General features: G+C 55.7%; 2 protein-coding genes across 7 annotated transcripts in view; one reads left to right on the forward strand and one right to left on the reverse strand.

Annotated features, from left to right (window-relative positions):
- Positions 1–16,150, reverse strand: part of FGF1 (fibroblast growth factor 1) — a 31,822-nt gene extending 15,672 nt beyond the window's left edge. The window contains exons 1-2 of one of the 6 annotated variants that reach the window (XM_029997804.2): positions 15,797–16,149; positions 41–148 (exon numbers count right to left, since the gene is read on the reverse strand). The gene's annotated coding sequence lies outside the window, so the exon portion shown is untranslated. Of the gene's footprint in view, positions 1–40; positions 149–13,210; positions 13,418–15,796 lie in introns of those variants that run through there. The other 5 variants (XM_029997808.2, XM_029997802.2, XM_029997807.2 and 2 more) reach the window with 5 other exon arrangements.
- On the forward strand, positions 10,027–23,570 carry LOC115334469. The gene is made up of 4 exons (XM_029998608.2): positions 10,027–10,728; positions 12,297–12,471; positions 17,446–17,582; positions 23,407–23,570. The coding sequence occupies exons 1-4, from the start codon at positions 10,440–10,442 to the stop codon at positions 23,568–23,570; spliced, it is 765 nt and encodes a 254-aa protein (XP_029854468.1). The 5' UTR covers positions 10,027–10,439.
- The last annotated feature ends 2,000 nt before the right edge of the window (positions 23,571–25,570 follow it).

Genomic DNA, 25,570 nt, shown 5'->3' on the forward strand with positions numbered 1-25,570 from the left:
GCTGCTGGGGACCCAGGGACGACGCGCCGGGTGCAGGTACCTTGTTTCAGGGGTTTGCAGCAGGCAGCGGGCGGTTGAGCGCGGGGCTGCACACACTTCTCCTCCGTGGGTCTTGTGTGTGTGTTTTTGCTTCCCAGGGGAAAAGCGTCTGGAGGGAGTGGAAACCACAAGGGATGCTGTAAAAACTACTTAGTTGTTGGAAGTTGAAATGTTTTGTGGTGACATAGGAAACCCTTCTGGGCGGGGGGCACTCAGCGATGGAGGGGTGAAGTGGCATCTCCCCCCATCGGCTCCTGCTCAGCAGCCCCCAGGTGCGGGGGGCTCGGACCCTGCAGCAGGGTCTCTGCAGCGGACCCCCCATCCGCACCCTGCTCGGGACCCGCTGCCCCATTCCGGCAGGCAGGGAGGTTAAGCTGGTCAATGCTTCACCCGGCTTGCAAATGTCACCGCCCCCCCCCCCCCCCGCCAGCCGCCCCCGGTGTCCACGCAGGACACTGGCCAAAATGTCAGACCACAAAGCGGGAGCTGGCTGGGCTCGCTGCAGGTGTGGCTGCCCCGCGGCCGCCGGCTCCCGCCCCGCGCGCCCACGGACGGACGGACAGACGGCAGCGCCGGCCGCCGCCGCTCCTGGCCGCGAGCGGGCTTCTCGCGGCTTTGTTTTCCTACTCTGGTTATGGGTGCTTTTCTCCAGCTCTCCTCCCTTCTCTCTGTCCCTTGTTGCATTTTGATACGGGAGATGCAGACGCATGGCCGCTTGCAGCGGGGAGCTGCTCTGTTTGCAGGCCAGCTCTGCCCGGTAAAACCAGCGGCTGATGCCAAATGACAGACTCTAGCCCCAAAATGTCACTCTATGCAATGGTCTTACGCCAAGGGGCTGATCTGGTTCTCCTGTTGTACCACGTCCCGTCTGAGCCCTCTAGTCCCACCCCAAGCAAAACCTCCTGCCGATGGTCCCATTTCAGGTACGTGCCTGGTCACCGCTCCTCTTGGTCACCCTCTGTCAGCCTCGAGCCCTCGCCAATCTCTCAGTGCTCAGATGGGTCCGAAATCTCAGTGTGCTGGTGCTAATAAGGCATGAAGCTCGAATTAGGAGCGAAAAGCAGGAATTTTCATGTGGTGTCAGATGCAACACTTCCTGCAGCTGGCCCTCTGAAGGGCGGCCAAGCTCAATCAAGGGTTGGCTCAGGCTTCAAAACTGGGATTTGAGTTTGGGTTCAGACTTTATACCATGTCCTTCCCCAAAGAAGCAGAGGATGCTGGAATTGAGGGTTTCATCTCCAGGCCAAGTGAAACCCCACATCCATCCTCGTGGTTAACCATCAGTAGACATATCATCACTCAGAAATCAAACTTCCTCCAGCATAGTCTCAGTCTTGGTTGTGCCAAGGAAAATCACTTGGTTTCTGGGTTCACCATAAGCTCAGCAGTGATTTACTATGCTGAAAATGCACAGGGAGTTAATTATGTTCATTCTGAAATATCTGTATAAGGACTATATAGCTTGTCTTGTTAAGTTCTAAGAAAAACTGGCTGGAAGAATTCTGTTCTTAATTCTGCTGCTCAAGATCTTATTTTAAATTTAGCATCTAGTAGCTATGGATGCTAACTCCTGTTTTTTTCTCTGAGCTGCCTGAGCAAACAGCTTGGGCTGTGTTTTCCCATTGCACACTGTTGCTCAATAACTTAACAGTGCGAGAAAAGCTTGAGATAATAATTGCTATTACCAGGAAAATCCTCCAGTAAATAATAGTTTTCTTATCTGCATGACTTTAGGGCTGGAGAAGATGCTTTCTAGTGTATACTGCAGTGCATAAGAGCATGCAAGGAGAGTTTCAAATGAAAGATCAGAGCTAGGCAAGCTTAAAGCTGAATCTTGTTATGTGCAGATGAGCGGGTCAGCAAAAAAACCCAGAATAATTAGCTGTGGATAACTCGCCACTGGAGTAAACTAGGGAGAGAAGCTGTGCATCTCCACCTCATGCTGTCTGTAGAGCCAGACAGGTCGCTTCTTTGACCCACGGTCTTTAGGCAAAAATTGGGGATTTCTCCGTTCCAGGCAGTGGGTGGCTCTGGAGGCCCATGGACACTGGGCTGTCCATTTGTCATCCTCATTTCCAGCCTAGAAAGGAGCATGAATCACACGCTGGGACGTGCCAGACCTCGGTAGAAGATACAGCCCTAATTCTGGTCCTCCCTGTCCCAGACAGGGGTACACCGAGGCACCTGCGTCTGTAAAGAGGTGGGCAGCGATTCGGTCCTTCCCGTGACATCTGTGAAGCAGGCAGCGTGACCGCAGGCTGCGTGTCAGCAGGCAGGAGCAGGCAGCCGCTCCTGCGCTGCTCCAAGGAAAACAGTGCCCTGCCTCGGATGCTGCCATGGGTTTCCATAACAGTACCCTCAGAGGCAAGGGGATATTTTTTTGAAAAGCTCTTCTACCCTTTCTCAGCTCTGTAAACAACAAACCACCATAAAAAGCATGTCGCAGGAGAGAAGTCTGCAATTTTAACTACCTGATGAAACTCAGCTGCTGTACCGAGCGCTTCGCAGAGTGCTGCCCGCGGAGGTGACACCCACGCTGTTTATTTCCAGCTCCCCAGTGGGCAGTCTAGAGACATGGGAATGTTTGTCGTGCCCGGTGTTTCCACAGCCGGTTTAGGGGAAAGCTGTGGGGTCAAGCTGGCCCACAGGGATGCAGCTGAGGATGCTAGCAATGATAGGAGGCACAAAGATGCCTTGGTTTGTCTAAGTGGAAGAAAACCCCAAACTAAACAAAAAAACTTTGGGACAAAAAAAAGGCAGCCTTGTGGGATGCAAGCTTTGCCATCCCTGTTGTGCTGCAGCGGTGCCAGGACACGGGGGCTGCTGACGGCCCCGGAAAAAACAGAGTGCCAGGAGCAGGCTGCAGTGATCTGCTTGCAGGGACTTTGCATGCTGATGTTAATGTTTTACATGTTTGTGGAGTGTTTCCACCCCAGTGCTATTCACAAGACACTTGTCCTAGCTCAGCTGAATTTTTAAAAATTACATAAATGCACCCCAGTATACCCAGCTTTGCCCTTTGCAACCTGGCTGGTCTTAGGGTGCAAACATCCCCTATTCACAGTGCTACGCTGGCAGGAAAGGGCTGATCCAAACTCCGCTGGCACACAATAACGTCCTCCAAAACGCCTGATGCTGCCAGCTGCCCGCCCCGGTCAGCAGGAGCCGGTCAGCGAGCCCCCAGGCACAGCTCCAGCTCTGACCCCCCAGGCACGGCTCCAGCTCTGACCCCCCCAGGCACGGCTCCAGCTCTGACCCCCCAGGCACGGCTCCAGCTCTGACCCCCCAGGCACGGCTCCAGCTCTGACCCCCCCCAGGCACGGCTCCAGCTCTGACCCCCCAGGCACGGCTCCAGCTCTGACCCCCCAGGCACGGCTCCAGCTCTGACCCCCCAGGCACAGCTCCAGCTCTGACCCCCCAGGCACGGCTCCAGCTCTGACCCCCCCAGGCACAGCTCCAGCTCTGACCCCCCAGGCACGGCTCCAGCTCTGACCCCCCCAGGCACAGCTCCAGCTCTGACCCCCCAGGCACAGCTCCAGCTCTGACCCCCCAGGCACGGCTCCAGCTCTGACCCCCCAGGCACGGCTCCAGCTCTGACCCCCCAGGCACGGCTCCAGCTCTGACCCCCCAGGCACAGCTCCAGCTCTGACCCCCCAGGCACGGCTCCAGCTCTGACCCCCCCAGGCACGGCTCCAGCTCTGACCCCCCAGGCACGGCTCCAGCCCTGACCCCCCAGGCACAGCTCCAGCTCTGACCCCCCAGGCACGGCTCCAGCTCTGACCCCCCCAGGCACGGCTCCAGCTCTGACCCCCCAGGCACGGCTCCAGCTCTGACCCCCCCCAGGCACAGCTCCAGCTCTGACCCCCCAGGCACGGCTCCAGCTCTGACCCCCGAGGGCAGCCGCTCTCAGAAGCCCTGGGCACGCAGCAGCCAGCCTGGAGGGGGGCGATGGATGCAGCCGGGCTCGGGCGATGGGACCGAACTGCCGTCTGCCAGCTCCACGGTTTGGGGAACAGCAGCTGCCATCCCTGCCTGCCACGGCATCCCTGGCCAGGACCCCAATGGGTTTTTATCTTTTTCTTACTCAGGAGCCACGCATTCAGCCCCCACACTGGGGTGCAGGGTCCCCAGGGAGTAAACGAGCATCCCCCGACTGCCTGCACCATTTGCTGCGCTTTGCGTGGCACCCACGCGTGTGCACCCGCAGAGGATCGCATCTGCACCAGGTTAGGTGTAAGCTACAAAATCCCCATTTAGAGTTTGGCAGTTGGTAAACTTTTCCCATCAGTCGGAAGCTTTTTAGAACACCCCGCAGCAAAGGGAGTATTAAGGAAAGGGAAGGGAGGGTGTTTTATGTCCAAGACTTGACCTGCAATTGAAACTCAAATATAAAGGGAGATGGAAATTCCAGTGGAAAATGTACCCAGTTGAGTAGTATTCTTCTGCATAACATAAACATGCCCTGTGAGGATGTGCAGCTGTTAGAGAAGTAACAAGTGACGTCTCTAGGGAGAAAAGTAATCAGAGTGGGTGAAAGCTTTGGGGAGCTGCCAGGCCACGGCTATGGGAACAGCCCTGCGCTAGGTCTGGGGGGGTGTTTGGAAATGAACGGAGGGGTCAGGGTGGTCCATCTCCTGCTTGGATGGTGCAGGGATGCAGAAGGTCGCCTGTGCGACTGCCCCAGGCAGCGTGTGGCAGGGGAGACGTGCAGAACGCAGCCAGGTTGTCTGGCACTGAGCTCCAGTGATTGGCATAATTTTGGGGGGCTTTATGGCATGCAGAGTGCCTCTGGTATAAGTGGACAGCTTGGATCTGGAGTTCATCTTCTGATGCACAGACTGGGATTTGTCACGGTAAAGATCTCCCCCTCCTGTCCGCCCGGGCAGCGCAGAATGAGAGCAAACGAGTGAAATAACTCGTTCGGAGCTCCTGCTCTTGTTCCATGACCTAAGCACAGACCAGACAGGCTCGCTGTGCAATTCGGGGACCACCCTGAGCAAGCGAGGGTGACCGTGCCCTGAAGGCTGGCGTGCAGGCTGGGCAAGCTGCCTGCCTGCAAACCCTGCGCTGGGGATGCCGGGTGGGAGCTGCGCCCGTAAGGGCCACTGTGCACCTTGCACGGGCCACCGCCGGAGCTGGCTTCACCTCGGGGTGGTCGGTGCCTCTCGTGGGACCCAGGGAAGGGCCCCGACGGGGTACAGGAGCACTGGCTTGTAGTGCCAGGAGGAGATCATGCCCGGCCCCACCACCCTGTCCATGCAGAGGGGCACAGGGGTGAAGGAGGAGGAGGTGTGAGGTCGGTGAGGAAGGGCACGGGCAGCACTGGACACCAGTAGGTTGTCCCTGAGCAGCGCTGGGGATGCCTGAGGACATCTCTGGAGGAGAAGCCATCCAGCCATGGTCTCTGGCGGTGGCTCGCAAAGGGCAGCGGTGAGATCTGCTCTGGGAGGTGCTGCTGGCGAGCTCAGGCTTTCTGTAGAAATAAGGTCCCTGCATGGGCGAGTGCTGGCAAGGCTCGTCTGCAGGTGGGACAGGCAGATATAACTCCAGAGACGTGGGAAGAAAAGATCTGAGGTCAGGGCTGACGCCCAGATTTCAACTCTTGAAGCACAGATCTAAATTAAGAGCCAGAAGCAAGGACAGACTTTATGAGCACAAGCACGTCATGAGTCATTTATGAACTGCGTGTCTAGACTGTTGTGGGCAAAGTGCAAATCTTTGGGAGGACGACTCAGAGAGGACAACACCACACCAGAAATGAGTCTGAAGAGGACAAAAGGGTTTTGGATGTCACCCTGTGAGTCAGTGGTGCGGAGCCAGGGCTGGAGCTGGCTGGGGCTGGCACCCTGGGCACAGCAGCCAGCCCGGCTCCTGCACCCTGCAAAACGCTTCACGCGGAAAGCCCTTTTCTGCCTCTTTTCTAATCTTTGGCCTCAGGGTTAGCTGTCAGGCTTGGATGCCTCGGGCTTGGAAATGCTGCCTACGAGATGTCAGCTTGCTCCATCCCCAGGCAGCTCCACGCGCTTTTCCTGGGCAAGGGAGTGGGTCTGGGATGCAGGGGCAGCATGAACCCCAGTAAGGGGGAACACATCCTGCTGAGGGGGCACGCACCCTAGTAAGGGGGTACACAGCCTAGTAAAGGGCTACACACCCTAGTAAGGGGGTACACAGGCAGCAGGCACCCCAGTAAGGGGCTCTGCAGCTGCAGGGGGGCTGTGCGAGGTAGCGGGTTGGAGCAGCTTTGCACGATTTTTTCCAGCCGAGCGTTACGCAGCAGAGGTGCGTAGCAGGGAGGGTTTGCTGCTCTCACGCCAAACCCACGGGCTGCGAGGGCGAGCGGTGGCAGGGAGCTGTGCTGGGCCCTGCGGCCAGGCAGAGCGTGGCAGCTTCTGCACCTGGGCTTGAAGGAGGAAGACGGTAATTGCTCTGTGACCGTAATTATTGCCCTGTGCCTTAAAGCCCGGCACTGGGCGGTGGAGCGGTGCCCCATGGCTGCAGGGAGCTCCAGGCTCTCTCGCTCGGTGTGATGGATTCCCTTCTGTGCTCCTCAGGTTTCCAGCCTTCTGGAATAGCTGCCTTTTTCACATCAGTAAGCAACTCTGTGTGCAGTGTTATTTCGGTCACCGGATCACTTTAATCGCTGTTTTTCCGTTCTGCTCTCCTCTCATTTTTATCTTTCTCTCTCTGCTGGCACCACTCTGGAGGATGCAATTTTCTGCGGTGATTTCACTCCTCTTAAAGTGCCTCTGTCTCATCCTGGGAAGGGTCAGACCCGGCGGTTTGGGAAAGCACAAACAGAAGGGCAAAGGGGGCTCTTCTGAATTCACTTTTGAGTTAGTTCTAACACCTATAAGAGTGGGTTTTGTTACCTTATTAAAACAAAGGTTAGGCTTTAAGCTGGACCATGGATGCGTGTTAAGATGCCATGCTGGGGTTAATAGAATAATATTTAGCACTGGCTGTGTATTAGCTATTCTTGAAAGGAATTCATAAATATTAAGCATGGCACTCTTTGAGGGCCTGTGTTAGCCTTTAGCTGCCATGTTTAGCAGCTGGGCAAACGAAGCATTTTTGTTATGCTGTTTTCCTTAGTGTGTGACCAAGCTTTTAGAAAGAAAAGGGCTTGTGGTGGGCAGAGTTTTGTTACCTTCAGATGCCGGGTACTCTGCACCCTGCAGACCTGCCTCTGCCTCCTCCCCTGGCTGAAGTCCATTGCTGCCTCCGACCCAGGCATGAAGCGTGAGTCCCTGTCCCTCCATTCAACGCGTTACACTTACAGCATTTAGAGTATACAAAATCTGCAAGTCACTGGTTGCTTCTGCAACTGCTCTGCGAGGCCTCAGCATCTGCTTTTGTTCTCCGACAGCATTAAAACAACAGACACTGATGTTGGAAACAAGGCAAAAAATAGTAACTGCCATTACTGAGAAATACTGAGTCAGGCATCTTTCTTCTTTAACAAATGGGGAGAGAGGGAGGATTACTGCATTCATGAACGCCACACAACACGCCGTGGCAGAGATACCATGACAAAGCAATAGTCCCTCTCTCTCGCTGAACTGGTTTTCAACAAATTCTTCTGCAAAGAGATTTCTATTGTGAGCCGTTTGAAAGACAAACCCAGCCAGGCCTCCCGCCCAAACGATAATCACTTACAGTTCTGCAGTGGCAGAAAAGGTATACAGGGTTTCTAAAAATGCCCCCATCACGAGTTATTGCCCGCCGTGTTCAAGAGGGTGATGCTTCGGTACCCAGGGTCAGCCGTGCCAGAGCAGCCTGTGAGGGTCAGGGCAGGTTTCACCAGGCACCTCCCTGGAATATTTGTTCTTGGTTAGGTTTACTAAAAGGGTTTGTAAGATACAATGCACGTGCTAACATGTGTCTCAAGGCCCTGGTTGTGGTGTCTCTCTCTCTGTCGCACAACAAATATGTCCCGGCATACATCGCTCTTCAGCGTGTTTCTGCTGGCAGCTGGTTCGTATGAAGAAGTTCAGGTCTGACGCTGCCTGGCAGAAAAACCTTGAACCTCCATCCCGCAGCTCTGCCCGCGCTGGGGCCGTGCCCGCTGCCCCTCGCGTTGGCTTTCTGCTGGCACCCTGCTTGCGAAAGGTGGAAAAATGCTTCCCTTGGGTCTGCTCCGATGGGAAATTCCTGGTGGCCCTGACTCTGTCTGGGGGCTGATCCTGAGCCTGCACTGGGGCAGGCTGTGGTTAGAGGGATCCCGGTGATGGTCAGGCTTTGCCTTCTGGGAATTTATCTGTAGCTGGTGATAGGTTTGGTTTGACCTGCTGTTAATGCTCATCTTTCTCCACCATTCCTTGCAACCTCTTATTTCTGAACCCTCGTTTAGAAAGGAGTACATTCATCTCATCTAAACTCCTGCGATTTTGGGGGGGTTATGAAATTAAGGATGATTAAAAGGGGAGTTGTTTAATGCAATGGGCGAATCTACTTGGCATTCCTGCATCTGGCATTCCTGCAATTTTGGGGGGGTTATGAAATTAAGGATGATTAAAAGGGGAGTTGTTTAATGCAATGGGCGAATCTACTTGGCATTCCTGCATCTGGCATTCCTGCGGTTCTGGAGAGGAAGGTGCTGCTCCTGCAGCTGAGGAGCTAGACCCAGCTGTATTTTCAGGGTATTTTCATGGGTCACTGTGCAATTACCCCAAACTGGTGGTTAAACAATACAGGGCGAGGCTGACACCCCCACTCTGATGGGAGTTGCCCCGGGACCTCCAGGGCTGCCGGGGGTCAAGGCATCGCCAGTCACCTTCCCTGCGCCTTCCTGCAGCTCTTCCCCGCTCCCACGGCCTCTCGTGATGGATCGCACGCTGAAACGACGCCAGGCTCCGAGAGGCAGCAGCTCTTGTTTGATAATCTTATTTCCCGCTAAGCAGAAGCCAAACGCTAACAGGAGTTTCTGTAGTATGCGTGTGCTCCCGTGCATTTATTTCCTTGCCCCCCTCACCCTCCAGCCAGCAGACCCGCAGCAGCACGCAGGGATGCGGCTGCAAGCAGCCGTGCCCGGCACCGCTCCGCCGTGACTGCTGCTCCCGGAGGGTGAGACAACCGCCCCCTCTCCGGACACGAGTCCCGGGCTCTGCCATCGCTGGCACCCCGACCACAGGTGGTGGTTGGACCTGAAGGTAACACCAGCATTTGGGAAGTGGCAAGTCTAGGGAGCCTGTGAGGGTCAGAGGCTCAAGAGGTTTGGGCTTAGAAAAGGCTATCTGAATTGGACAAGCGTGTGCAAGTCCACTGTTCTGTTAAGGGCAAAAAAAGAAAAAAACCAACAACATAGTTTATCTGGCTCTTAAAGGGGTGCTTGCTGTTCACTTTGAAGGTGCCTCTTCACCCCTCCTCCTCCACCCAAGTCATCGTCAGACGTTTGCTAGGAGAGCTGGGATTCATGGGCAGGGGTGCCTGGTGTCCCACTGGGACCTGCGTCTCCAGTGCACCCGGAGTGGGTCGGCTGGACCCGAGAGGGTCTCTCGTACGTAACCAAGCACGTGGCCAGATTGTAACTGGAGCCTGGCAGTGGTCTCGGTTGGAGCCTGCAGGGCATGGGACATGGGATTTGGGATACGGGACGTTGCAGCTGCCCCCCAGGATGCACGTACCACCGGTCGCCCTCCTCAGGCACACGGTGGTCTTCAAAGCCTTTGCCAAGCCCCTGAAAATGGACGGACTCTGGCCCAGCACCACGTGAACTGCCTGACCCAGACAGCCAGGTCTCGGTGGGACAGCAGGCTCCCAGCCTACACCGCTGTCGGCTGTGCCAGCAAATGCCGCTCCTCGCCCCCGAAAACTGCACAGCCGCTTCCCACGGCAAACAATCCCTGGGAAATTGTATCTGTCCTCTGTGGAGGAAAATCACCCAGCATCCTCCAACCCTGCAAGTTCGGCAAACGGAGGCAAATATTTGCAGACAAAAAAAGACTCAAGAGGAAGAGCCCAAACTGACCACTGCCAGACAAAGTGAGTAAGAAATAACCCCCGTCCCCATCCCCGTGGGTGCGCGGAGCCAAGGGGAGGGTGGTGCAGCGCAGGTGAGGGGTTTTACTGCAAGGGATGCTGAGGCTGTGCGCGGCCGCCCCGGCACCCTCACGAGCAGCACCCACAGCAAACCTCATCCTGAGGGTGGTCGTGGGCACCCCGAGAGTGGATGCAGCCACTTAACTAACTCTATCCCAGCTGAAACCAGGACACACTGCCAGCATGGGATCCACAGGCAGCACAAGATCGGGACTGACTCAATCACCAGCTAGCAATTATTACACCATTAAAATAAAAATCGGTGATTGCTTCCTCACTGAAAAGTTACAACTTACTTTCTCTAATTAGTACCCTAAAGCTAGGCTTATTTCCTGTTGAAATGCTTGTGGTTCAGGATTGCAATGTCTCTTAAAAGTCCTTCTTGGTGCTTCCTCCCCCAGGCTGTGGCTCACGCAAATATGGGCTGGCTGAGAAATGGATGGAAGCATTTGCGGTTTGGTTGGGTTCCTGCGCTAATTAAGGGCCACATCCAGCATCTTGAAGCTGGTGAAAACCATCCAGCTGAAAGGAGGCTGATTTCTGCAGGGACGGGGCAGTGGCACTTCCAAAACAACCCCAGAATTTTCCCTGCAACAGGTAGACACGGCCCCAGAGGGGAGAAAAACCTGGGGGTGCAGAGGAGCGGGAAAGGTCCTTCCTAAGTGCTAAGTTCTGTTATTTTTTTACTTTCTGACTTGGCATCAAAGGAGAAAACAAATATTTTAAAAGGTGCTTGAAATTCTGATTTTGGTCTCTTCTGAGTGCATCATTGGAAGCACACTGAAATAAGAGGAGAGAGACTGAAATAAAACTGCCGCAGTTATTATCCTTATGGGCCTTGTGACTTAGCCCTAACTCCTCATTACAACTATGCTCTGAGCTGCTAACTGCTATCTAAGCCAAACCAAAGATGCCAAATATAAAGACAAATTGCTGCAAGCTCTAATTGCCCCGGCTGGGCGGGCGCAGGTGCTGTGCACAGCCGAGCCCCCGCACATCCCCGCTGCTCCCCTTCCATGAGCGTCTTGGCTTGTTCGTGCCATTTAGCCAAGGTGAAAATGCAGATAAAGCAGACACAGGGAGACACAGAGGTAAGAGCTCCCCGTCAGCGCTGCGCCCGAGGACAGGGGTCCTGGGCACCGCAGGGCTTCGGCTCGAGGAGCAGCGGGCAGGAGCCGAGCCATGCAGCTGACGGGGAATAAAGTGGAAGGAGCCGTAGCCAGCTGCATGATGAGCTGCCTCGGTTGGGAGGAAGATCAAGGTCTCAGGAGTGGGAGGAAGGCCAAAGTCATTTGGGGAGCTTGGGAGGGAAAGTCCATCCCCTGGGCTGGGGTGGAGCTGGGAAGGAAAGTTTATCCAAAGGACTTGCAAAGCTCTGGGTCTGGCTGGAGACCTCGGTGGACCCGAACTCTCTCCAGCCCTAATCCAAAGTGCATGTTCCTGCGCATCCCGAGTGCTCGGAGCGGCGGCTCCGGCGGCCAGAGGAAGTGGGGCCGAGCCGGTGTTGCGGGGAGAACAATTGGACATTGTGCTGCCTTATCGCCACCGAGCCCAGTCCTGCCCTTAGGAACCGATTAAACTTTAGACCCCTGTTTGTGCAGATTCTTCCCATACATCTCACGCGATCGCCGCAGGGGTTGAGAGCTGCCTGGGCTCCCCGTTACCATTTTTCGCAGCCCATCTCCCAGCCAGCGTGTCGGGTCCGGCAGCCCATGGGGATGGGGTGATGCTGGGGTGCTCGCGCGCAGCTTTCACTGGAGCAGGGAGCAAACCCGGGAGCCGGGGAGTGGCGAGGTGATGCTCCCACCGGGACGGCCACGGCAGCCATCCGGAGGGCTGCTGACGGGGCCGGTGGGGCACGCTGGGAGGTACTGGTACCTCTGAGCGATGGGCAGGGTGGGGGGCGGCAGCTCACGTGTGAGACCCTGAGGCACCTTCGACGTGTCACCCACACGGCAGCAGCACCCTGGGCCATGTGGGTCTCAGCCGGTGCTCGGCCTCCGAAGCCCCCGCGCAAGGCAAGGGGCACGTGCCCAAAGCGGGGGGCTGAGCCGGCTCGGGGTGCGTCTGTGCAAATGGCACGGCACGGAGCCGGCTGTCGCTGGGTGTCCGGCCAGGAAACCAGGCAAGTCGTACAAAATTAATTTAACCTGCTTTGCTTCCATCTTGTCTTGTTCAACCATTGCTTTTACTCATTTTCTTCTTACCTCCCTCACCAGCACTTCCCAGACTGGATCCTGACCCCTCCCTGCTGGCTTGCATGGCCCCGACTGAAACGACCCATCCCGAATGCTGCTGGGACCGGGGGACACCAGAACAGCCCGGGGAGCCATGGCTCCAGAGCCAGAGGAGGAGGAGGCGATGCTCAGCGCTTACCCCTTTGGGCAGGAAAAGGTCTGAGGGAGCAGAGGTTGGCTACGCACAATTGCTTCTAGTAAGATCTGAACTTACAGAATCCTATGCGAGTTGAAAAATATTTTTCAGTAGGACTTGGGTGTCTGGCTAGAGTAGGCCCAAGGACTTTTTTTTTTTTAAGGAAACTTTTTTTTTTTTTTCATCAGAAATGAACCACTTTATAGTGCTGTGTCATTTCAACAAACTTCCTATTTGTTTGGGTTTTTTTAATGGTCCAAATATTGTGTTTTGCTATTTAAAATGTGTTTTTTTATATTCCGATTCAAATTCTGATCCGGGCTTCTGCCCAAAGCTTTAGGTTAATTCGCAGTAATTCCAAGACTGCCGTTTGGGATAACACTCGTGCTCTTTGCAGCCTTCCTCTCCCCCGGCAGCAGCGCTCTGCAGCCACTTGCGGGCTTCGGGCTTTTTGGCCAAGCCAGGTGGGGAGCAGCACCCCTGAGACCCTAAAGCCGGCCCTGCAGAAGGGACCTGCCCCCCCCCCTCGCCCCCAGCCCACCTCTGCGCTCCGACCCACCCCCGCCGCCTTCTCCAGCCCCCGCGGGTGTCCGAGCATCCCGCGGGGAGCCGTGGGGCTGGCAGGACACGCGTGGGCAGGCTCAGCCCCGCCGCCTCCCCCGCTTGCATCGCCCCCGGCGTTGGGGGGGTGGGGGGGGGGTCCCACGTCCCGCCGCTGCCCGCGATTCCCCCCCCTCCAGCCCCCCGCCCCGGCACCTACCGCCGGCTCCGCGCTCCTCCCGGCTGCGGCTCTGCCGTGTGCGAGCGAGGGGAGAAAAGGGACAAAATACCAAGAATTAAACGAAACCACCACCAACAACAAAAAGGAAGATGATGATGAAAAGCTGCCTGGCGGCGGCGGGACCGGCGGCGGGGGGGGGCCGGGGGTGCTGGGTGGCTCCCACCCCTCCCGGGGCCGGGCACCTGCGCCGGGGGGGGGGGCGGGGGGGGCGGGTTGCAGGCAGCTGCCTGCACTGCCCGGACCGTCAGGTCAACCCAGCGGGCGGGGGCTGGGGCTGGGGCTGAGCCTCCCCCCGCCGAGGACCGCGCGGACTGCGGCGCGGTGGAGGCAGAGAAAGGGGGAAAAAAAAAAAAACCAAACCCCAACCAAACCCCCAAAGCTGGAGGAAAAGCCGTGGTTTCTGTTCCTCGCTTTTCTCCTTCCCATCCCTGCGGTCCATGGCGGTTTGTGCAAGCGCCGGTTATTTCAGTATTCCCCCCCCCCCCCCGGCCCCGGGGAAGGCAACAAAGCCCCTCGCCCCGATGAGCGAGGAGCGGGGGGTCTCTGCCCTCCCCTTGGGGCAGCCGGGGAGAGGGGGCTCAGGGAACCCTTCGTTAACCCTGGCACCCTGCTTCGGGCTGCGGAGAGCTTGGCCTTAAAAGCCGAAATGCTCTCGAGAGCGCTGTCAGCCTGATAAAATGCGGCTCCAGCTCCCCAAGGACGGGAGCTTGTGCCTGGTGCTGATGCCGGCTCTGCACCGGGGCCTCGGCCTCGTGGGCAGCCGGCGGTGGGCTCGCGGGGTGCCGGTGGTGGGCTTATGGGGTGCCGGCGGTGGGGTGCAGGCTGCATGGCGTGCGGAGGCTGCGTGTTAGCTGGCTGCAGCGTTGGAGAAGCAAGTGCGATGACTTCACAGCTTGGCCTGCCTCCACGAGTGCTTTGATGTGGTGTTTAAGCTGTGTTATCTAAGGCTCGCTTAGAATAGGCTTTTAGTTCCGGCTCACATGGAGTCCGTGTATTTGGACAGGCAGTCCGGACTGAAAGTATACTGAGCGCAGACGTTTTGATAAAAACATATTCTAGTTGACTGCAGTTAACAGCAGCTAGTGGGGATGGCTCCTAATGCATCCAACAGCACAGGTAGACTCTGGGCCTTCCCAGCATATCAATATTCCTTTTTTTTTTAGTTTGAACATGCCCACACAAGATTTCCTCCTGGCATTTCAGCCACATGTTGAAAATAGAAGGAAAAAAAATAAGAAAGATATAGCCAAACATTTCTGAATCTCAAAAAAAGAGTGGCCCTGGCTTTGGTTCGGCCTTTCCTGGATGAAAGGCATTGGGGTTGTTAGGATATGAGGAAACACCGCTCCATTTTCTCACGTGACGGAACATCCCCCTTGTTTCAGAGCTGCAGGGAGATTGCACCCCCTTCCCGCACCCCCAGCCCTCCCCGCCGCTTGCCTGGCTCTCCTCACACCCCTGTTGTGGTCGGAGTTGGCAGCTCTGGTGCTGTGTGGGGCACGGGGCACCACTGATGGTATCCTGCCAAATTTCGTGCTGTGTCCTTTCTGCCCGTCCTGAAGGCAGCCGTCCCCGGGACGGAGCCAACAGCGCGGAGCAAACACTTGCTTCAGCAGCAGGCTCCCGTGCTCGTCACTAGAAAGATGAGCAGAAAGTCCCTGCGCTGAGAAGTGCCTTGGCCAAAGCCCAGATGCCGATGGTGCCGCAGCGGTCCCCGGGCCCTGCTGCAGTGCTGCCCTGCACCGCGAGCCGGCGAAGAGGGGGGGTCACCGCCTTCACAGCCAGCTCTGCCTGCTCCTGCCCTCCCCAGCCCTGCCTGGGAAGCCCTGATTGCAGCAGATGCCCCTGTTATTTCCCAGGCTCTCGGGATGGCTTTCGATGGCTCCTGCTCCGGTCTGGGGTGAGGAACCTCCTCACCTTGCTGCCTCGAATGTCCACGGGCCTCCTTGGCTATGAGTCCCATAAATAATATACACTTCTTGGGGTTGTTTGTAAGTGCAGTGAATAATTAACCATAGAGCCCTTTCTGCCCCGAGGAAGCAGTAGGTGCTTCTCTCTGCCCGGCACCCAGCCATACGCAGGCAGTGCCTGTGCGGGCAGCTCAACCCCGGCACACGCTGCCCCAGCGGCTCGTCTTCCCCCCAAACCACCATCACGCAGCAGAGATGACTTAGGCAAAACTTTCGGCAAGTTTAAAATGAGACCCACAAGATCCCCCAGGTCCCAGGCTTTGGTTTCATCCTTCTTGGAGCTGTATTGCTGTAACGGCTCAGCAAGTGCCACCAGCCCAGTACAAGCTGGGAACAGCACTGGAGTGGAAAGTCCCCCCGCTTCTGCCTCCCTGCCAGCTCCCTGCCTCTGAGCCCAGAGAGAGGAAAAGGAAACCCCAGTTGTTCCCCCAGCGACACACACCCGGCCGAGCCTGCAAACTTGGCCAGGAGTTCAGGAACCAGGAACGCGCATTGCAGACCATTTGGGAAGGGGTTGCAAAGCCCCTGCGAGGCTGCAGCTCTGCCAGGACGCTGTGCCCGGGGGGTACCGGGGGATGCTGGAGGACGCACTCACCTGTCGGCTCGGGGTGCACGGAGCTGGGCGGTGGTGCGGGCAGCAGCACAGTGGAGGCAGCTGGGAGGCAATGCTGCTGACCTGCCCCGAGGCAGGTGGGAGCTGCCTGGGGTCACCCTGTCCCTCGCCCCGCTCCCCAGGGGCCAGGCAGCTCCTGGAGGGACACTCACCCACACCCGAACGCCCTCGCACCACTCACGGGTGGCTCCAGAGGAAGGCAGCGTCCCTCAGATGGGCGCAGGCATCGGGGCTGTGCCGGATCCCAGGCAAAAGCTGGCATCGGCCAGCGGGCACAGCGGTGCACAGGGACCAAAGTGGCACCGTGGGCTGCCGCTCTGCACCCACATAGGACAAGGAAGTATGGATAATCCTTCGCCTTGCTATTTTTTTCCTCTCATGTGATCTTGTTTTTGGACTGCTATTTTGGGGCTGGACTCCAGCCCAGGTGAAAGACAAGGATTTAGTGCAGCCTGCCTCCCCCCCTCTCGTGAAGGGCCTCCCAGGACCTCTGCCTGCCTGCCCGGAGGATAGGGTTAAGCCCTGCTGCTGGCTCACGTTGGGTGTGTGCTTCCCAGCCCTTTCCCTCTCTTGCTGCAGAGCCATTTCTAGCCCCAGACCGCTTCTGTGCAGTCGGGGGATGAGGGCAAACATGCCATGCCCGGCTGCCCCTCTGCCCTGTCCCGTGGGCACCCCCCGCTCAGGGTTCCCCAGGGCTCTTGCTAGGACTCAGCACAGCTGCAGAGTCAAAGTCTCCCCAGCACTCTTTGCCCTCTTTCTGCCTGTTTCCCCCCCAGAAACAGCCTGTCAGGAAGCTGACGGGAGATAAATTAAAAAAATGCTCGCGGCTTGCAGCAGCCTAGACATAAACTGTTGTGAGGCCTGACCCCGCAAACTGCTCGTCGTCCCCCTCGTGCAGGTTGCGAGCGTTCCACCAGTGCTTGGAGGAAATGGGCGTGCATGGACATGGGGGAGGCGGGGGGCTGCTGGGGGCCCCCCCATACGATGTGTGGGAGGCCAGACCCCGTGCTGCAGCGTGCACATGTCCTGTCCCTCCCTGCCCTGGGGCCTCCTCCTCTGGGGATGGGTCCTTGGGGACATCCTTGTGCCTCTGGCCCCACATGCTCAGCACTGGCAGGGCTGATTGATTGATTATTTTTATCCCATTTATGTCTTTCAGCCCTCTGGATGAAAGTTGAAGGGTGCCAGTGGGGTGCTGGGGAAGGACAGCCTGGTTCTGCCAGCTCGGTGGGTGGCAGGAGTTACCCCCTGTGTGGGCAGGAGTGGGGCAGAAAATGAATGCCTGGGATGCGGCACTGTGTCTCGCCTGTCCCCACATGCACGTCGCATGTGGACACATCCCTGCCCTTTCATGGTGGGTGGCGGGAAGAGTGGATGCTGTTATGGCATATTTGATTCCCTAAATTGGGTCTTTGCATGAATAAAACTCATTAAAGATTCCTGTGCTGAAGACCAGAGGTGCCTGTGTAATGGGGCTGATCCCGCTGGGGACTTTCTGCACTGTGTAGTCGGCCCAGGGCAGGGACAAGGGCGAGGGGGCTTATTGCAGCTGGGAGAGGGTGCATGCACAGTCAGACCTTTGCTCGGACAAGTTAGAGTCCCAGAGATACCTGGATTTCCCCTCTCCCTAGGAAGTGTCCCCAGTTCAGCTATGGAAGCAGCCAGTTTCGGCAGCCGGCACTGAACTGCACAGCACCGCGGGCAGGCAGCACACGGCAGCAAGTGTCAGGTGAAGGACGGGACCCACAATGTGAAACTGTAATCAGAGGTAGGTATGATTTGGCTTACAGAGAAGTGGGTTATTCCAGATGTGTGCTACATCAGTGAAAAATTCAGGTCCAAAAATTAGAAACCACTCCTTTTTCAGCCTATTTCACAATCTTTACATAACACATAAAATTGTTTTCTTTTTCCTGCTTCCCATTAACCAGTTTTATGTGAAATAAGGAGTTGCTCTCTGACACCTATTAAATGCTCTGCTGCCTCTCAGGGTGGGATAGGAACTCTTTCCGTGTGAACACCACCAGGGTAAAAGCTTTTCTTTTGCACTCTCTGCAAATTGGAGTGTTTCTGATAGCAGTAGGTCACCAAAAGCTCCCGCGAAGCCGCTTGTCCCCGTTGGAGGAATTGCTGTGTGCGGGCTGGAGGGGAAAACGATGACTTTAGAAACGTACTAGAGGTTTTTAAGAGGGGACAGGGCGGGTAAGACGAGGGAGCAGAGAAAATCTTGTGGCAGCGGGAGGCGCCGCGGCCGCCAGGGGGCGCCGCGGGGCCGCAGCTGGGCACAGCTGGGCACAGCTGGATGCGGGGGGGGGCGCAGCTGGGGGACGCGGCGCAGCTGGGACAGAAGCGGGAGCGGGCAAAGGTGGGGGGGTATGGCACAGAAGAGGGGAGCGAGCACCGCCGGGGGGGCACAGCTGGAGCTGGGGCACAGCTGGAGCCCGGGCACAGCTGGGGTGGCTGTGGCACAGCTGGTAGCTGCGGGGTATGTGAGGCCCGTGCAGGTGAGGGTGCTCGCGGCTGCAGCATCCACAGTTGGAGCACATCTGGGTGGCAGCAGAGCTGGCAGCTATGGCCCAGCCGGCCGCAGATACAGCTGGCACGGTGCACATCTGGCGGTGCACCCACCTCCGGGGGCCCGGGGCCCAGGTTACCTCTGCTGGCTCCCAAAAACTGCTGCAGCTGCTCCGGGCTTGGGTTTACTTCCTCCGTGACCCGGAGGTGGTGTCAGGCCTCTGCTCTTTCAGGTTGCGGCTGAGGTAATTAGGAAGGAATTGAAGATAGGCAGGAAGACTGTTTCTCATTAAGATCATCTCATTCACCCTGACTTCTGTCAAAACCAGTCACTCTCCCAACCAGACATGCAGTAGAGTAATTTTGTTTGTCTTTTCTGTGGTCTTGCACATTGCTCTCAGTCCTGGCTCATTCACCAGGATCCCTTTGGTCTTTTCCAGTCACCGTTTCCCAGGAAGGATCACCCCCTCTTGAAGAATGACTCCTATCCTTTGTTTTTTAATGGATGACCTTATATATTGAAACGACTGCTGTTTGCTTGCACTCAGCACTAGTTTAGAGTCAAGAGCTGATTCCCAAAGGACTCTCCTGGATACACTAACCAAATGAGGAATCTTCTCCTGTAATTACATTTCTGGGACAGCAGACATTTTCTGATTCTTTTAATATGTGCCATATTGCATTTGTTACAAATCAGATACATAACAGAAGCCCTATTACCTTAAAAGTACTGCTGTTATCAAGTACTGACTTAATTACAGTTTTATCTAAAAATAGATCAAGTTAGCTTGACAGAATTCATTTTTCCTACTCCCCTGCTGCCCGGTGTTGTTTCCTCCCTTCGGTTCCTGCTCCATCAAGCCCAGCATCAATCTGCTTCCACAGCCTTCTCCCAAGAACAGGACCGGGCTGGCGGGCCATTGCTGCCGAGAGCCCACCAGCACGCTCAGTTTCCACTTGTCCCAGTCTTCCAAAACTCACCAAACACAAACACAAAGAGCCCAGGAGGCTCCTCGGGGCCCAGGTTATCCGGCTCTGGCTGCTTTTAACCTTTCTGACTTTGGGAGCTGCTGACACCCAGGTAATTCCTACGGGCAGGGAAGCGGTGCATCGCCCACTGCCTCGCACATCTGCACTTTGCCATAGCTGCTTTTGTTTACAAAACCCACCCAAGGTAAGGCCCGTAGCTGATATCTGCTCGTTATCATCACTTTCCTCTTTCCTCTGATTGTTATGTGGTTTCCATAGCTTTCATAGCTGCCCCCACTTCCCTGGAAGCCAAGCCAAGGCAGCTTTCTTCCCGCTTGGGAAACTGCTTTGTTAGCCCGAGCGGTGTCCATCACCGGCAGTGGCGGCTCTGAAAGAATGGTGGAAAAGTACCATCTACGCACAGCCCCGTCAGAGCATGCATCACTAGAGCTGACCTGGCTGGTCCCTGTGCCGTGCCTCTGCTGGGCGTGCTGGGGGGGTCACGGTGCGAGTGCCGCAGCTCCTGGGCTGGAGGAAAACACCGTGCCTGGGAAGAGCCGCCTTCTCTGGACATATCCCGTGCAATTTCCCACTGCCTGCCAGTGTCTCCCATCTGATGAGAGGGGGCTGCTGCAGCCTCATCCAGCTTTGGGAAGGGCTCACCACGCAGCAGTCACTTCCAGAGCGGCACGAGGAGCTTCCCAGGGGAGCACCGTGGGGCTGTGCTCTGTTGTCTTCACCCGGTGGGCACAGAACACCCCCAGCACCCAGCCCAGCGCCGCGGGCTGCACCAGGCATCAGCCCAGCACCCAGAAAGCCTGGGCAGCAAAAGCCTTAAAATACATTTTTCTGCATCTGGAAAGCGTGTGACACTGATCACCAGTCATACCACTTTCATATTTTACTGACTGGTTTTAATTTTATTTCCCACATGTTTGACAATGGAAACAGATTTTTCTTTCCTTGTTTTGGTGTAAGCAGGCTGCAGCCCGCGGTGCCGGTGGGACTGTGGGTGCTGGGTGCAGGCGCTGCGGGGGGGCCAGACCTGGCAGGACCGCGCCGGACCCCAGGAGGTCACATGGATGTACGGACTTGAAGGAGCCCAGCTCTTTGTATGTGTGTCACTGGTTGATCTTTCTTCTTTTGCTTTGCTGCCTAAGAAGGTTTTTCCTCCCTTGCTGGGTGTGCAGGAGGGGAGGGAGGGCAACCCGGGGACACCGGCACAGCGGCGCATTCTGGGACATGAGGTCTGCTCATTGTGGCATTGGATTTTCTGATCTGAACCCCAGGAAGAAAACAAAACTGGGGCTTCAGTGTCTGGGGGCTGCTCCAGGAGATACCTCACTGCCCAAAATCTCCAAGAATTCCTGATTTTGTCTTTGTCAGCTCAGCCACTTGTGCAAATAGTGTCAGCCAGGGCTGGCCACACAAAGCAAGGTCGGTTATAAGCCGTTCTCCTGGAACAGAGGCACTTGGAGCCGGCACAAAGAAATCTCTGTCTCTCCCCTTTGCTGGCATCCTGGCAATTAACCCAGAAAATCGCAGCTTGCCCTTGTCTTGGGTGCTGAGTGCGGGGCTCTGCGGTGCGCGGGGGATGACTGTCCTGGCTGGGGGGGGGTCTGGCTGCACCGTGGCCCCTGGCCGCATGGGGAAATGGTGCGGCCTGTGTCTGACTGGGAAGTACAAAACGAATGGAGAACTCGCCTGCTTCCAGAAGAAGTGAGGAAAATCATTTGGGTTTTTACACTAAAATATTTTTAAGAAATGTATGTCTAGAAAACAGCAAAAGCAGGAATCACCTTCGATCAAATGTGGGCAACCTGACATAACCTTTGACAATATATTTTGGTGTACTTGATTTTTTCCCCAAAAATATTTCAGGCAAAACCTCCGTGCAGTGACCTAACGCCCAGCGGTGACGGGTCCTCCACAGCCAGGCAGAGATACCCGCGGGGCTCCCAGGGCAGGGCTTGCTCCAGACCCTCCTGGCTCGGGCACCACGCTTGATTTAAACACTGGCTGCACCAAACGGGCTCTGCAAACTCTCCTCTCCTGGACTCAAACCACGCTGGTCGTTGCCAGCATGCCCTGGCCCGAGGTGCTAAGCCAGGCGCATCCCGGCAGGCAGAGGAGACGCGTGCGCAGCCAGCGAGCTGGTCCCGTCCCCGCAGAACAACGTGTCAGATGCTGCAGCCGCTGCAGGGGACGTGGGGAGCCCCAGCCAGCGCTCGGCCCGAGGAAACCCAGCCCTGCCCTGCCAGGGTCCTCCTGTAAATAACAGCCCGTCCAGAGCTAAACACGGCCGCCGTGGGAAGTGTTTGGTGAGCCAGATAATCTGCAGGCAAAGGCTGTGACTGTCCACTTGAGTATGCCATGGTACTATTATTGTAAAATACAATAATTGCATGCCCAGACTGGGCCAATGTGCTTGCACGGGGAAGTACTCTTTGAGTAATTAAGAAATACTCTGTATTTGATTTGCCACTACAGATCAAATTAGTGAAAGATGAATCAATTTCAAAGCCATTTTTTTAAATCTTTGGGTTTGTTCTTTTGAATGTTTTTGTTTCATTTTTTACTATGTAAAGTCACAGGAAAACCTCACTGCAGCTAATAAAGGCAGAAAGAGCAAGAAAATTGATGATACAAAAATGAAGGCAATGGGAAAGAATGTAAGTCATGCTTAAACAGTATTGTAGAAAATACAGTTCACTCAAGTCCAACCCACTAGGAAACAAATATTTAATTGTACAGTAAATAACATATTTATTTTAAGAGAGGCCCATTTCAAACCATATCTCACAAGCTAAGTGAATATAAACAGACATGTAACCCGGCTGGCACAGACCCTATGCCCTCCCGCGTCCTGCCAGGGGAAGGCGAAAGCAAAGGAACCCAAACTGCAGAGGAACGAATAGAGCCAGACCCATTAATTAGGAATTGTTACTGGTTTCGGAGGGACAGCTTTGTAAGGAAAGGGACTGCTGCTCTCCCAGGAACTTGAGTGAGAAGCCACAGAGAAGCAGGACTGGAAGGGAGGGTGTTGCAGGGGGACGGGCATCTTGATGCTGACCTGGGGAAGCTGACCCTCGGCTGGGCTGTGCATCTCCTCTGCGGGTGTGGGCAGAGCAGGCAGCGATGCCGGTGGGACCTCCCGGGGCCGTCACGGTGCCAGGTGCAGGCAGAGCAGGCAGCGATGCCGGTGGGACCTCCTGGGGCTGCCGCGGTGCCCTGTGTGCCCTTGCAGCACGTAACAGATGAGGAGCTCTCCAGGCACTTAATGTTTTTACTAGCAAATGAAATTGCTCCCAATCATCAGTGTCTTATCTGCATGCTTCAAGGGCACGTCCTCTGCAAACACTGCCGTGAAAGTAAACACGATGCAGCGACGGGGTTTTCTACGGCAAGGTGAACGTGAGGAGGTAGATCTGCTTACTGTGTCCCTGCCCCGATGGCTGCGTTTGCTGAGATGTACAGTGCAGTGTGAGGACACTTCACGCCATAACCTTGAATGGGCGAAATATATGCCTGGAAAAATAATTGAGATGGTGAGGATAATTTTGTTCTCCTGCTTCCACAGCTGCACACCTCATGCGCAGCTTCAGTCCCCTGGTCCCCAAGAAGCACAGTGAAGCCAACATACCGATCTGTGGGGACAGGCAGGTTTTCTGGCTGGGCGATATGTTTACATGCTGACATGGTAAAAGTGGGTTAAGCAAGGCGCCAGGATCTAGCCATGCCTCCGCTGCAGGCATCGCTGAAACGGCACCGTCAGTCTTTACCCGTCAGTCCTTACCCATCTCCTTGGAGAGCTCTGGGGTATGGAGAAATGTAACACCACAGAGCCATAGGAATTGGTACTTTACTGATCTTTTCACCTCCCCACAATCAGTTTAACACAATCTGGTATTTGCTGTGGCTATGTCCCACCCCACACTGGCTGTGGGGTGGGCTGCTGGACGCAGGAACATGGGCTGGCATGCCTCCCTGCAGGGCAGCTCCTCATCTTCCTCCTTAAGTTCATTAACTTAAAATGCAAATCCGTTTCCTTGTTCTTCTTCTCTGGTAAGTCAGCCTGGCTGCAGTGTCTCTGTTCCTCTCCCTTCCAGTTCCCCTCAGCCGCCTGGCTCTGGCCCCCAGAGACCCCAAGGTCCCCCATCACACCCTGCCCCTTGGGTACCTCCGCAGACAACCAGGAGAAAAGGCACCCTCCTGCTCAGCTGCCCTTCGCCATCTTCTGCTGAGAGAAGGAAAAGGAAATGTCAGCCCCTGAGATTGCAGAAAAAGGTCCAAACGAAGTGCAGAGCTAACGACAGGCAAAGGCGATGTGGGCACGGGGTACGGCGATGCTGGGGTCCTGCAGCCTCTGGCAGAGTTAGGCAGAAGGAGCCACAGCGACCAGCTCCTGCCTCTGAATCCCAGCGCCAAAAGCAACTCCCTTTGTCTGGGTTTCCGGGCAAAGCTGGGATAGTTATTGGGGATTTCCACAGGATTTTGGAGATACCGTTAGTTACTTTTGAAGATATTTTTATCCAGGAAAGGCAGTGGCCTTGCTGTAATTATGAAAATTAAAACAATTTCCACTGAAGCCAACAGAGTTGATGTAAAGCTAGCACCAGGGCAAAAGGAGAGTGTGTAAGGGGTGGTCACTGAGAGCTGGGGGAGAGGAAAATCTCCATCCAGTTTCCAGGAGCAGAGACAGAAAAAGAGGGAACACCGAGGGCTGGGACCACTGAGCAGAACCAGGAGGAAATTAATATTTACATAGGGAGAGCCAGTGCTTACATCCATCTTACGGGTCGTACCAGGGCTAATGCGCAGCAGACATCTCTGGAAACTCTCCAAAAAGGAAACTGGAGTTTGGTTTGGGAACTTCTGGTTCTAATTCCTGGAAACACAGCTTCAGCTCAATTTCACAGTGGTTTGTGACTTTTTTCCAGTGGTTATACAAATTTTGGGAAAACATTCCTCTCCTTGGAATTGTCTTATGATAATATAACCCCACTTAAGTGGTCGGAGGTTTTGTATGGCTTCAAACCACCCCAGAAGGCGCCTACAAGAAGTAGTCCCCATCTGCCTCGCGCCCTGGCAGCTCACAGTTAGGCAGAGGGATTGTGAGGGACTGTTTATCCACTGCGTGTCTGCAGTTTTATTACAGCCTGCCACTGTACTTTGACACGCGAAGAAAGTGAGCCCGCAGCATCTGTTGGACTGGGATTTGAGCTAGCTGCGGCATGCTCTTTCACAGCTGGATCTCTTCTCTGGTCCGTGCAGGCCATGCTAAGCTGGGAGCAGCACAGGGCAGGCAACAGCACGCAGGCTCAAACACCAAAGTGGGAAAAAACTGAGCTGCAGGACAGGCGAAGGCTCTTCTGCCCCTTGGGCTGGTGCTGGCCAAGGGAAGGGCTCAGTTTAGATGGGACACAAGGAAGAGATTTTTTAAGATGTGGGTGGTGAGTCACAGGAGCAGGTTCCCCAGAGAAGTTGTGGATGCCCCATCATTGGAAGTGTTCAAGGTCAGGTTAGATGGGGCACTGAGCAACCCAGTCTAGTGGAAGATGTCCCTGCCCACGGCAGGGGCATTGGACTAGATGATCTTCCAAAGTCCCTTCTGTGATTCTATGACTCCAGGCTTTCAGGTGCTCTCCATGAAGGGCTCACCCTCCCCAGGTGCAGCCAGGAGAGGGACCAGCTGCAGGGTGTTGGTGCTGATGGGATACAGGGTGGAGCAGGGTTTAAGTGCCACTGCTTGAGTTAATTTCAGCCTTTGGTGGAGCTTTACAGTGCCCCTGGCTGGGGTGGCTGTGCTGGGCACCCAGCCTGGGTGCAGTGGCATGTGCTGGGATCTTTGCTGTTGCGGTACTGGGACTTGTCTCCAGCTCCTGTGCAGCCAAAGGCAGGTAGGGGTGGGTACTGGAATGGAGCATGTAGGTGTTTAATGCTGGTGGTGGCCAAAAGCCTTCCTGCCTTGGGTTTGGGCTCAAGGCAGGGGATGTGGTTCTGCTACGAGAGCTCATCTGGGTGAATTTTGTTGGTATGTACCCTGGCAAAAGCTTGCTGCTGTTATGGGTGGAAAGGCTCCAATGGCCGGCTCTTCAGTGCTGCATTGGTGCAGAGCAAAGCCCTTTTGTGGGGCTGAGCCCTTACAACTCAAAAGGGAGCTGTGGGTATTGGCTGCTCTTCAAAATCACCCCTCCTTGTCCTAGGTTGTTCCCCTGCCCTCCTCTGAAAGTGAGAAGCCAAAGATTCATAGCCTTAGAGGTTTAAAAGAGT

Source organism: Aquila chrysaetos, chromosome 22 (genome assembly GCF_900496995.4).
Source record: "Aquila chrysaetos chrysaetos chromosome 22, bAquChr1.4, whole genome shotgun sequence".
Lineage (NCBI taxonomy): Eukaryota > Metazoa > Chordata > Aves > Accipitriformes > Accipitridae > Aquila > Aquila chrysaetos.

Coding starts and splice junctions, on each gene's coding strand:
- LOC115334469 (XM_029998608.2), top strand. CDS start 10,440: ATGTCTCTTAAAAGTCCTTCTTGGTGCTTCCTCCCCCAGGCTGTGGCT. Junction 12,472..17,445: donor ACCCCTTTGGGCAGGAAAAG/GTCTGAGGGAGC, acceptor CCCTCTCCCTAG/GAAGTGTCCCCAGTTCAGCT. Junction 17,583..23,406: donor ATGTGAAACTGTAATCAGAG/GTAGGTATGATT, acceptor TCTCCCTTCCAG/TTCCCCTCAGCCGCCTGGCT.